The 12225-nt window shown below is 36.8% G+C and overlaps 1 protein-coding gene across 12 annotated transcripts in view; it reads left to right on the forward strand.

The window, feature by feature from the left end:
* Positions 1 to 3749: 3749 nt before the first annotated feature.
* The window catches only part of ptprub (protein tyrosine phosphatase receptor type Ub), a 212817-nt gene continuing 204341 nt past the window's right edge, over positions 3750 to 12225 (forward strand). For 10 of the 12 annotated variants that reach the window (XM_082149538.1, XM_082149543.1, XM_082149544.1 and 7 more), the window contains exon 1: positions 3750 to 4042. In XM_082149538.1, coding sequence (XP_082005664.1) covers positions 3973 to 4042 — 70 coding nt within the window. In that variant the 5' untranslated portion in view covers positions 3750 to 3972. The remainder of the gene's footprint in view (positions 4043 to 12225) is intronic. The other 2 variants (XM_082149539.1, XM_082149540.1) reach the window with 1 other exon arrangement.

Here is a 12225-nt window from a genome sequence, read left to right on the forward strand (position 1 = left end):
AAAGCTGATCAGTAGCAAATTCAGGAATCACATAGGCCTAATAGTGAGTATAGAGACCAATGGGCTTTATGCACAGCTACACTAGTACTTCCTGAACTTCAGCCAGCTCTTTGTTTCCTGTCTGTCATTATTGGACAAACTGATTAATCCAGGTGTGTCTGATTATTGTTACTGAGGTCAGGCACACCTGGATTAATCAGTTTGTCCAATAATGACAGACAGGAAACAAAGAGCTGGCTGAAGTTCAGGAAGTAGTGTAGCTGTTCATAAAGCCCATTGGAATACATTATGCAACATTAAAGGGAAAGTGCACTCATTTTTTTTGTTTCCCCTCCCCCCCATAATTTATTCACCCTCATGTTGTTCCAATCCTGTATGTACTTTTTTCTTCTGCAGGACACAAAAGAAAATATTTTGTTATGTTTTGAATGGCAATTAATATACAAAATCTCATTGTCTCCTTTGTAAATTGTTCTGTTTATTTAGCAAATGACATTTTAAAAACTACTCTAAAACTAGTTAAATTTTTTTTACTCAGTTTTTTCCCTTTATAAATTTTCACTTTAGAATCAGAGGACTCAAGTATATATATATATTTTTTTAAATGAAAGTAGTGAAAAATCTAATTCCAAGATTTACACCGTGTATAATCACATATGGCATGCTCCTCAAAAATGAATAGCAAGTAATATTTTTTGGAGTATTATATTATTTACTTATTTATTCCCGCATCTCTATTTCCTTCTGCATTGTATGATGACAATCACATCCTAAATATGACAACCTCCAATAATTTGCAATAGGCAATTTTTGTACATTTTGGAAAAATAATTACGATATTAATAAAATATTGCTATGAAATTACAATTATTTGTAAGCAAAGAAAAATCATACCTTTTTTCTTGCATAAAATAGTGAACTTTTGACACTATTATTTTTAACTAGCCCTGCACCCAAAATATTTCTATTTATTTATTTTTTTAGCAATATTTAACCAGTGTACTGTACATTTCTCTTGAAAGCACTTTATTTACCTTTAAGGTTGTTACCATTAATTTTCTGGAATAAAAATGTCAAGGTTACCCAATTAATAATTTGAAGTTTTTTTTTTTAATCTAATAGGGTGTTTGAACTGTATATTTATTATTTTATTTTTAGGAATTAAAGATGTTTTTCTATTATGAATTTTAGCCAGTTTTTTTTTTTTTAAGTTTTTTTTTTTTAAAAGATGGGTTTTAAATAAAATCAATGTAACTATATGTAATACTTCTCACATTCTGAAATTTTACCACCAGATGGCAATGAAATATTAAGAAACTGCTGAATGAGATGGCATGACAATCCTGTTGGATACGGTCTGACATGCTAAAAATGTCAACATATCTGTCTCCCTGACAGATTACAGTCCATGTAAGTGTGTACTTAAAATATTCTGCTCTCAATATGAGGTCACAACCTTCAGACCGTTTTCCCTCACAACAGTCCAATCTTTTTTTTCATTTTTTTTCAAGCGTTTAATCATATAAACAGTTTTCAGTCCTATACTGTATTTATTCTTAGAACAATTTTCCCAGTACACGACACATACGTGCTCACAATCTAATTTTACATGAAAGGTGCTCTTCATAATCCTCCCACGCTTCACTCGAATCAAATAAAACTGGGCATAGTCCATCACTCTTTTGTCATTTACCTCAAAAAGGAGGTTTGTGGGTGTACTGGTGACTCCCTTAACAGGGGCTCAAAGTAGTTTTGTGGAGGAAAGCGCACCTGTCTCAACCTTCATAATGCTATACAGGCCCCATTCTGACGTTCACTTGGGACACCTAAACAAATGATAAACCGCTGCAGTGTGCCCGCCAAAGCAATGACTGAACAAGGTCATATAGAAGATGGTGACTATTACGCAGTGATTTGTGCCTTTGCTCAAGGCATGTCCCAGAGATCATGTATTTGGATATTGCAGCAGTATCAGCATAAATAGGGACTATTTTCTAGGCAAAATAAGCACATTTTGGGTACAATTAAAGGGATTGTTCACCTAAAAATGTTTAACTCAACTTGATGATGTTCCAAAACAGTATGCAAAAAAAAGAAAAAAGAAGAATGTTTCAAATGTTTTGTCGGTACAGTACAAGTCAATGTGGTCCAAAATATAATGGACCTCACTGACTTTTATTACATTGACATTTTCTAAAAATATCGATTTATTTTATTTGATTTTATTTACTTTTTTTGAGTTGAACATTTATTCTATGAGCCATTTTTAAGTTGATAGGAAGAAGATCTGCTACTTTGTGGCCTGTTGGGTCACTTGGGTGATTCCCAACAGCATACTGTACTTTCCCATATTTGAGGTTTAAGCACAATAAATGTACACATGATTGTCATTCTGCTTTAAACAGGTGCATATTTGCTTCAACTTACTCTCTGGCATAATTTATTCAGTTTTTTAAAAAATAGCTGACTATCATATTGCTTGATCTGCAGCTGTGAATATTCAGTATTCTGATTGTGATAGAAAGACAAAAAGGTTGCACTGTTCGCTGCTGTGTGAAATTAAATTGGTATGAGAAACGTGAATGGATCTGCATGTGGCTATCTGCACCTGCCATCCTTGCTGGCTGCGGGACATGGCTGGACCTTGGACAGTTGAGGTTCAATTTGGCCCTGTTGCTTCTATTCATGGCTCAATAGGTAGTCCTTCCTTTGTGGAGCCTAAACAGATTAACACAAATCCATCCAACCTGTGGAACTGCGGAGATAAGATGGCCCATAGCTTGTTGGCCTCACAATGGCTATTGTTCTGGAGAACTGGAAACCTAGAGTGCGAAAGTCTGGTTTACCGGCTTGAATTTGCATGAAAAATGAAGAGTAATTTCAATAACAAATCTTATATGTGCTGTTTCTTGAATGACATAGTTTTGACAGCTAACATGACAGCTATGCATACAAAACTATGTCATGCAAGAAACTGTTTATAATACATCTACGATTTGTTCATTTACTCTTTATTTTACATGAAAATTCAAGCCGCTAAATGTAGCCTAGAGCAACAGTTGAAAACTCAGCAAACTGATATGCCAAAATATATTATATTATATTATATTATATTATATTATATTATATTATACTATTCATATTTAAGACATAATATATATATATATATATATATATATATATATATTTATGTTATGTTAAAACAATCTTAAGCTAAAATGCAAAACGATTAAGATAGAATGCCTTGTAAACTAATATTGCATTTTTCTCTGGATCTTTTTTTAGCTACATTTATATCTTGATATACTGTAGGTTTCATTAATTGATAGTAATACTTAGTAAAAAACAAACAAAAAAACATTTTAAGTGTTTCATACCGCGTTATATATACTTTCATACCAAAATGGACACATTTTTTGTCCACCGCACCCTTTTATTGAGGAAAATACAGTTCTATATTAGTGTGTATATATCAGATATACAAAACCTTGGAGTCAAAAAAGGATGACAACTAGAATTCTGTTTTAGAGAATGCAAAAATGCATACTCCTTTTCCTCTCATTTTATTAACCAATATAAATCATTAATTTCCCTGTTATAGAAGCTGCTTGTCTTCAGTAGCCAGGTTAAAGAGATTACGATGAATCATATTATGAACACCAGGATGATTCGAGCTGAACTTCTCTAAAGCCCCGCATGGGGGCGTCGTTCGCACACTTTCAAGTCCACTACGCATACTCGAGCGCCAGAAAGTGCGCTCGGAGAGAAAGAAACATCGCTTCGAACTGTTTATCCTGACGTCAGTTTGAACAGATCGCACTGTCCCCGTATCACTTCACACGACTCTGAACTGAGCTTCGGCTGGATTTCGGGAATCGATGAACGGGAGTGAGTCCACAACTTCACCATCCAAACTACTGGAGCCACTGAAATGATTTCGGCTTGTTTTCCCAACTGGACTAACAACAGAAAATGAATACCTGCGCATTTCTCCTGATCCTGGCTGTTCAGATTCACGCCGACAGCGTAGAGGGACCAACAGGTAAAGTCCCGTTTATCTGGAGTTACAGGGACTGCGCACTTTCAAACTTGTGTGTGTTTTGAGGATATGGGAAGCATACGCTTGTTGTCTTGACAGCAAAAAGAGACTGAGTCGCACTTATGAGTCGATGAACTTTTCTAATAACGGAGAGCTTTGGTCTCGGTTGTCATAAAAGCATTGAATGTGCCATCAAAAGCTACAAAAATAACTGTGTTTCAGGCGGTTATTTGCTAGGCTAAGACGCCTGTTTAAACATTCCCTCAGAAGTTATGATTGACGTGGTTCATAGTGTGGGGCTTTGAATTATTGTTGTAGTGTATTTTTTTCATTCAAGTTGTTCGTTATAATGTAAACAAGTGTAGTCTCATCTGCGATGCTTGAAATCAGCGGTTGAATTAACGAATCATTTGTGGATGGACCAGACGTATAATAAAAGCAGTGAAGTTGATTTTTTTTTATTTTATTATTATTTAAAAAAAATTTTTTTATCGATTCCACGTCAGAATGATTGACAGTGAATTGTATTTTACAATGAATTAACCACCAGAATAAGTTATCTTTGTTTGAACTGAGTTAACACTTTTGGTTTGCGTAAAATTATTATTATTTTAAATATATATATATATATTTTTAACACGAAATAAGCGTTATACACGCCTTTTCCCGCTTTTAGTAGGACTAAGTATTTTACAGTGAAGTCTATTTGGAGAGTAGTGTGAAGTACAGTCATGTAACTGAATCATTGATTCACTTCACTGCGCTCTTTATTGCTGATAAAAAGCTCTCGCATATATTATCCGGTTATGCTTATGAATTATCTCGGCTTGTTTATGAGTTGTTCACGCACTGAAGCGCCCACAGCGTCCAGGAGCCTATTATCTCACGTCCAAAATAGGTTTCTTAATCATTTAAATAACAGATCTGTCTTTTAAAGTCCATCTGAGTTTGGCTCCACTCTTCTGTGTTTTTACTGTATAAGAGATGAATGAATAATTAGCCATAAACGAGCCTAAGATTGTTTTCTGGTCTTATCTAGTTTATATCTGACCGAGCTGGCGTTCACATGGCTGGTTTAGCTGTGTGTGCACAAAACCAGCCTACTGACCAGGCTGGGAGACCACCTAAGATCAGTAAACCAGTTTAGGCTGATTGATTGATATGCAAGGTAATGTGTAGATGGGAGTACATTCACATTTGAATTAAGAAAATATACAAATGCAAATTGTACGCATTTAAATGAGTCCTCTTTCGTCATCCAATGATGTTTTTTCCCTCCTGAAAAAACCATCAGCTGCTGGTAGTTTGCTGGTTTTAACTGGTTTAAGCTGGTCTCCCAGTCAACAGATCACCATCTTGGAAAACCAGCAACCATTTTTTACATTTACATTATTTTAAATGACTTAGTAGTACCAATGTTATGTGCCTAAGCTGTTTTCTTCGTGAGGAGTGTTGGCTGTTCGCCACAGTTTTTGATTTCAGATTTTACTATCCTCGCAGGCATAACCTGATCCGCACACACACACACAGATATTATGAACTGCTTCCTCCTCCACACTGTAAGTGGGCTGTATGAAGACAGGCAGAGAGCAGGTCCAGGAGAACTGAAGGGTGCCGTGTGTGATTGCTCAGCATGGACCACTCCCTCTGAGCCAGGCTGTAGGAAACATGTCGCATGATTCGGCCAAGAAACTTGACAAACAATCATGATCCATTTGAGGAAGCTATTGATTTTCAGTTAACTAAATGGCTTCCATTTAGCAAGCTGTCAAGTAGCTGTAGGGTTCTGTGACTACTGCTTCGGTCTGTGCATTCCCCTCTGCTCTTCAGCTACAGTCTAATCCTAGTTTCTGTTGGTTTTTGGCCTGATTTACACAGTGTAATCCACTCTTATTGTGTTTGGCTGCTGTTTCCGCCATTGTTTTTTTTTCTCTTGTTTTCCCATGGCCTGGTTGACAGAAGGTAGCGATGAGTGACCTGACGTGAGATGAATACAGGCATTGTAACCAAGTTTCTCATTTATAGCTTTTCACACCCTCCCTATCCCTATATGCTTTCCTTTTGTGAGATGTGCATCATTATTTTGTGTTTTATAGTAATGAATGAGTGAACTTTATAAGCACTGATGTTGTAGGCTAGGCTAATTAAAAAAATTATGAAATGGTTCGTACAAATGCATAAAAGCACAAAATCCTTCTACATTTTAATGAAACGTTTTTTTGGGGGGTGCTGGTGAGGTTGCTTTGATGATTGAAAATGCATTGGGATCAGTATTGAGGTTAATAAGTAAGGTTTAGATTTTTAAAATGTATTTATGAATAGCATAATGATTGCATGGCGGACGGTGACCTGCAATTGATTTCACCTTTCAAGGATATATTTTCTTTTAGTTCTGCTGTTCATAATCATAGATGCTGTTGCAATCCAAACTGTGTCGCTATGCTGGAACTGACACAAGCGAATGTCTCTCATAATAAGGGGAATGAAGCACATCATTAGGAGGAATAGGGAAATAATTAAAGCACATGAAGATAATTATACTAAAGCTGAGACAGAATGGGGCAGCTTCATATTTGCTGCCTAGTGATGGAGTCTCAGGAGGTTTGACATGCAGTGCTCTTTGTTGGGTTGTGCCACAAAGTTTTATTCTATGGTATTGACATTGTGAATAATCTGTTAAAGCCAGATCATATCTGTTAATATAACTCAGTCAGTAAAATTTTCTATTTATTGCACAGTGTGTGTTGTGGTGGGATTAGTAGGATTTGACAGATATGGGTCTTTCATTGGCCAATATTGATAATGACATAGATAATTTGATTTGAACTAATTTTTAGCGATGTATTAGGTGCTGAATGCGACATGTTATCGTTATCAGACTGATGAGTAAAATAGCCTATAGCTTCTTATTATGATAGCCAAGTTATCATACCCCATTATTTCCAGTTAGCCTATAATTAGCCACAAATAAGTGAAGTTTTTACTCAGAGCCTGTCATTTTTCTTCCATGACATTTGTGAAAGTTATATTTTCCATTTAACTTTTTAAAAGAAAGTTTCTTTAATCCAATTGTTTTGTGGTTGACCACATTATAAGAAAGATTTCAGCACTTGTTTTTAAAAGTCATAAATTAACTGGAATTAATTAAAATAAGTATGTCTCTGGTGTAGCCTATTATTTGAGGCATCTGGACTGTATTTATTTATGAGTTTTGTTTTCCTTTCAACCCACAAAAATGTAGATTCATATCTATCAGCTTCAAAATATAATGAATTATTCTAAGTGTCAGCCAAAATGTCAATAGAGTTGCATCCTTGTTAATTTTACATGACATTTTATCAAAATTAGCCGGTCATTGGCAAAGTAGGCTGGATAAATAGGCTTGGCTGATGTCGATCACTTAGATGGGTAAATCTTGACTTGTACACAAGATCTTGAATTTGAAGTGCTTTTCAATATGATGTCAACCATGTTTGGAAAATATGAGTTTCTGTCCTGCCACAGTGCCTAATTGGCTTCCTCAGGTTTGCTGGACTGTCAATCCTCTAGCTTAGTTATAGCTTAGACTTCAACTGTTTCTTGTAGTACAGAGCATGCTGTGTGCATCAAGGTGGTATCCATTTTCCCGGGACCCGCTGAAGCAACTGAGTGAGTCATCATGCAAAAAAGCTTGTTATGGTAAAGTTATGAAAGTGGGGATGAAGTTTTATAGGGATTTCCCCACTGATTATGAGATAATACAACATGTCTGAAGTTCAATGAGACCGCCCTGGTGCCCAGGTGTAGGCGGGAGACTGTGGTAGGAGGGCTCGGATGTCTCGGGCACCCAGATATTAAGCATCAAACAGATTCATTAATCAGAATCAACCTGACATCCAAATTCTTTGACCTCATTTAATTGCAGAGTACCTGTAAAACAGGAGGCGGCGAGGACCCTGGTGACCAGAATCTTATTTCCTTTGTAATTAAGGAAATTGCGTAGCTTTTTTTCCCCGTGCACTTCCATCTGCTGTAGAAGCTCAGAGGGCCTTTTATTTTTCCTTTCAGTGTTAAGCGCCACCGAAATAATGAGGGAATGTGTCGGAGAAGGTTTTGAATGCAACAGCTGAGAGCGCTCATTCCCCGGCATCAGAGGCAGTCCGTCTCTTGTCGAGAAATGTTTTCTTTGGACTCGCCTGTCATATATAAGAGCTGCGGGGAGGGGGTTTTGGGAAAGGAGGACTGCCAGACGGCTCTCTCCTCCTCCTCTTCAAACGGCAGAGCTGCTCAGAGTCAACATCTGATGGGAAACGAGTGTATGACAACAGAGCGAACCGGTGCTGGCTTTTCCTTTTGTTGTCTCTGGAAGGCTGCTCCATTCCTCACTGATTTATCTATGGATTTCAAAAAACAGTTCCAATTTCAAGGGGCCCCTGATGGAAATTTGGCTCTAAGAGGATCTGAGACTGGTGTTTAGATGTGAAAATGACAGTGAAATAGATCATCACAGACTCCAGAACAGGAAGGCACTTCGAAGCCTCGGCTTGCCCTTAAGTTTGGCGAATTTTGCTAGAGAAAGATCTCTGCCTGGTTAGATTCTCCCATGTTAAATCCAGCCTACCCAGGTGCAGCATTTTTGAATTCATCCTGACAGCGCACACTATGATTTGTTCTCCTCCTTACAAGCAGTAATGCCTGAGGCTACGCTTTTTTCATTTTCATTTTCATTTTCAGGAAGCTTTTTGCCTTAACTTTGTTTAGTGTCTGTTGAGCAGCACCTCATATCAGAGGATTGCAGGTGTTTACAGTGTGTGGGTGGGGAATATACTTTATTTTTAAGCCTAGTAATTTCACAGGTGATGGTAAACAATGATTGAGACTAAAGAGCGTCTCAGCGACGCCTTTTTGAATTATATCCACCCAGGGTACGAAATATTTTCTGGAAATCTTGTTAATTGATATTTAGGAGCATATTTCCATGCACAAAATAAGAGACTTGCTAAGTCTAACGCAATTTACTTATGCTCACCAAGGCTGCAATTGTTAGGGATGGAAATATTTTTTAAATTTTTCATTTCAAGTACTGATAGGTCTCAAAAAAAGGTCTCTTGAGAGACCTCAGGTACCCATGAGAGTACCTTCCGCTGTTTTGTTTCTGGCCACTTTGCTTTTTTCAGGTGATTTTTTAGTTTTTCTGTCATTAGAAGCTAGCCAGTCACTCAAGAGTCCCTCTCAGCTCCTGAAAGATCCGCTCTGAGAGATGCCACAACAGCCGAGGACATAATTGCACGGAGCATGTTTTTGTGGCAAGATTTCCTCAATGGACAGCTAATTAAGGTTGTTGAGGTCGGAAACCAGTCATGTTCAATAGAATGCTCAGTGGTGATTTAGGATGTTAAGAAGCAACTGGCTGCTGAAAAAAGGTTCAACTCAGATTTTAACATTAAATTAGAGACTTCCGTTCTTCCTCACTTTACAAGGAGTGTGAAAGTGTGCAACCCTTTGAACATTTTCTGAGTAATTTGGATGTAACTTCATTGTTAACAAATGAAATGTTAGCCTAACTGTTATAAAAGAAAATTATAGCATAATAAATGGATTTAATCTTTTTTAGTGCATGGTTTGCCCACCATTTAACATTTTATGATTGAACTGAACTTAAGTAACATGCTTTGTGTTTCGCTAGTATAAAAATATCTGCAAGAAATAAGAAATATAAAGAGCTTCAGCATATATTGTTTGGCCTTCATTATATTGTTTTTCTGAACATTTCTTTCTGTGTTGAGACTTGCAATGCAGTATTCAGCGAGTCTTCGTGCTGGCCTTTTGTATTCATGACCTGTTTTGAAGGTCTCTGCTTGTTTCAGTGCTTTCATATAATCAATGTGTCCCGGTGGCATTTTCCTTGTACCTTTTCTTTAAACAAATGGGGTGAACTCTTGTCTGAATCATTTATCTGATTTGCCAGTTCCTGGCAAGTACGATGATCTGAGGATGCAAAATGTCTCCTCAGTAGAATAGATATTTTGTAATTGCATGACTCTTTATTCTCTCTTCATTGTGAGTGTTTTTCAAGCCTCTCCCTTTTTCGCTATTTCTTTCTCTCTCACCTTTTGCAGTATTACTCGGACTGTGTATGGTGATAAGACTGCTCATAACATTTGGTTTATGGCAAAACTTCCCATTTCGGTGACCATTTAGCTTGAGTTTTAGATTCACATGCTACAAATATCACGCTTTATGGATTCCCCGATTAGCATTTAGTGTGTTTGTATGTCTTATGTGTTATGTGGATGCATTATCGAAGGAATACACACACAGCTGTCACATAACTCTCAGGGATGTACTGATGAGGTTTGTGGTGGAGCTCTTGAGGTTTCTGAATTTCATCTTGGCCCTAGTGCTGCACTGACAGGCTGGAGAGATTTACACCAGCCCTGCCCTTATTCTCCATACTCAGCCTCTCGTGGCCCCGTCCAGCAGAGATTAAAGTCGTATTGATCCATGAGCCCAGGAAAGTCCATTTCACTAAGACTCCATCAAACAAGGACCCCCTTTATGAACCATGTGTTTCTGATATAGAGACATGAAATATAGTGGGTATGAAATATAGTGGGTGAAAGGCATCCAGACTCATACCTGGACTCGTATGAATGTAATGCGATCATAAAATATCTTGCTCTTTGTGTTGTATAACCCTCAGGGCAGGAGTTAGAATACATTTGGATTTCCTTGTCTATTCTTTTATTGTAAATTGGAAAGTATTATTATAAAAAAAAAACGTTTAACTGGGGATACTCCCATATATTGTCTGAGATGATAGATAATAATCGATTTTATGATTTTGTGACATAAAATATCTGCAAAAATATCCAGAATATAGATAAAAATACAGAATGGGATCTATGAGATCTATGCTTCCCACTGTGCAACAGTCATGGTCAAAAGTTTGCAAAGCCTACACCTTTTAGAATCTGCAAAATGCTCATTATTTTAAAGTCCCCCTGTGGTGAAAATCAAGCTTTAAATGTTGTCTATATGTATATGTTGTGTTTTTAACATGCTTTAAGACAAACCATGTGCAAATTCATGAGTCAACACCATTTTTGAGTATTTTATCTTTAAAACTGCAGTGAACCAAAGACAGTCTCAAAAACGCGGTTTGAAATCGCTGGCGTTTCTGACGTCACAAACTACCTTGTAAACAATCACGTCAATGTTTGATCATCAACCAGTGGATCTCTGAGCTGGTGTGAGTGGAGGCGGGGCTAATTTGCATTTTCATGGAATCGCGTATACTAAATCAGGCAAGGGTGTAGTTACATTCATGCTACAGTATTTTAAGGCATGATGAATTTGGAAAGGAAGGAAATGAAAGGAAAAAAAAACATTTAAATGTAATTTTGGTGATCAAAGATGAGTTTTAAGGGTAAAATTTACTACAGGGGGACTTTAACAAAATTACTGGGATCATACAAAATGCATGTGTTTTTATTTATTTATTTAGTACTGCCATGAATAAGATATTTTACATTAAAATATGTTTACATATAGTCCACAAGACAAAATAGAAGTTGAATTTATAAAAATGACGCCGCTCCAAAGTTTGCACACTTGATTCTTAATAATGTGTATCATTATCTGGATGATCCACTGCTGTTTTTTTGTTTTGTGATAGTTGTTAATTAGTTTCTGGTTTGTCCTGAGCAGTTAAACTGCCCAATGTCCTTCAGAAAAATCCTCCAGGTCCCGTACATTCTTTGGGTTTCCAGCATCTTTTTGCATATTTGAACTCTTTTAATCAGTGACTCAGAATTATTTTTTTTTTTAGATCTATCTTTTCACACTGAGGACAACTGAGGGACTCAGTTACACAACTAGTACAAATGGTGAAAACATTCACTGATGCACAAGAAGGAAACACAATGAATTAGAGCTGGGGGTGAAAACTTTTGAACAGGATGAAGATGTTCAAAAACAGGATGAAGATGTTCCTAATTTATCTGATGTTTATAATTTTATAAAATGCTTATAATGACCAATACCGATATAGTCACGATCTTGATGTGTTGTGCATCATTTGTCCTTTCTGACAGAATTTGGACTTATTTTAAAGCACATAGACAGATTATCTCATCCTAATCCACCTCTATAAATATCTCTAAAAAGTGATGCCAACTTCTAGAAACTCTGGCACTTTTCAGCAG

Source organism: Leuciscus leuciscus (assembly GCF_965113295.1).
Source record: "Leuciscus leuciscus genome assembly, chromosome: 20".
NCBI lineage: Eukaryota > Metazoa > Chordata > Actinopteri > Cypriniformes > Leuciscidae > Leuciscus > Leuciscus leuciscus.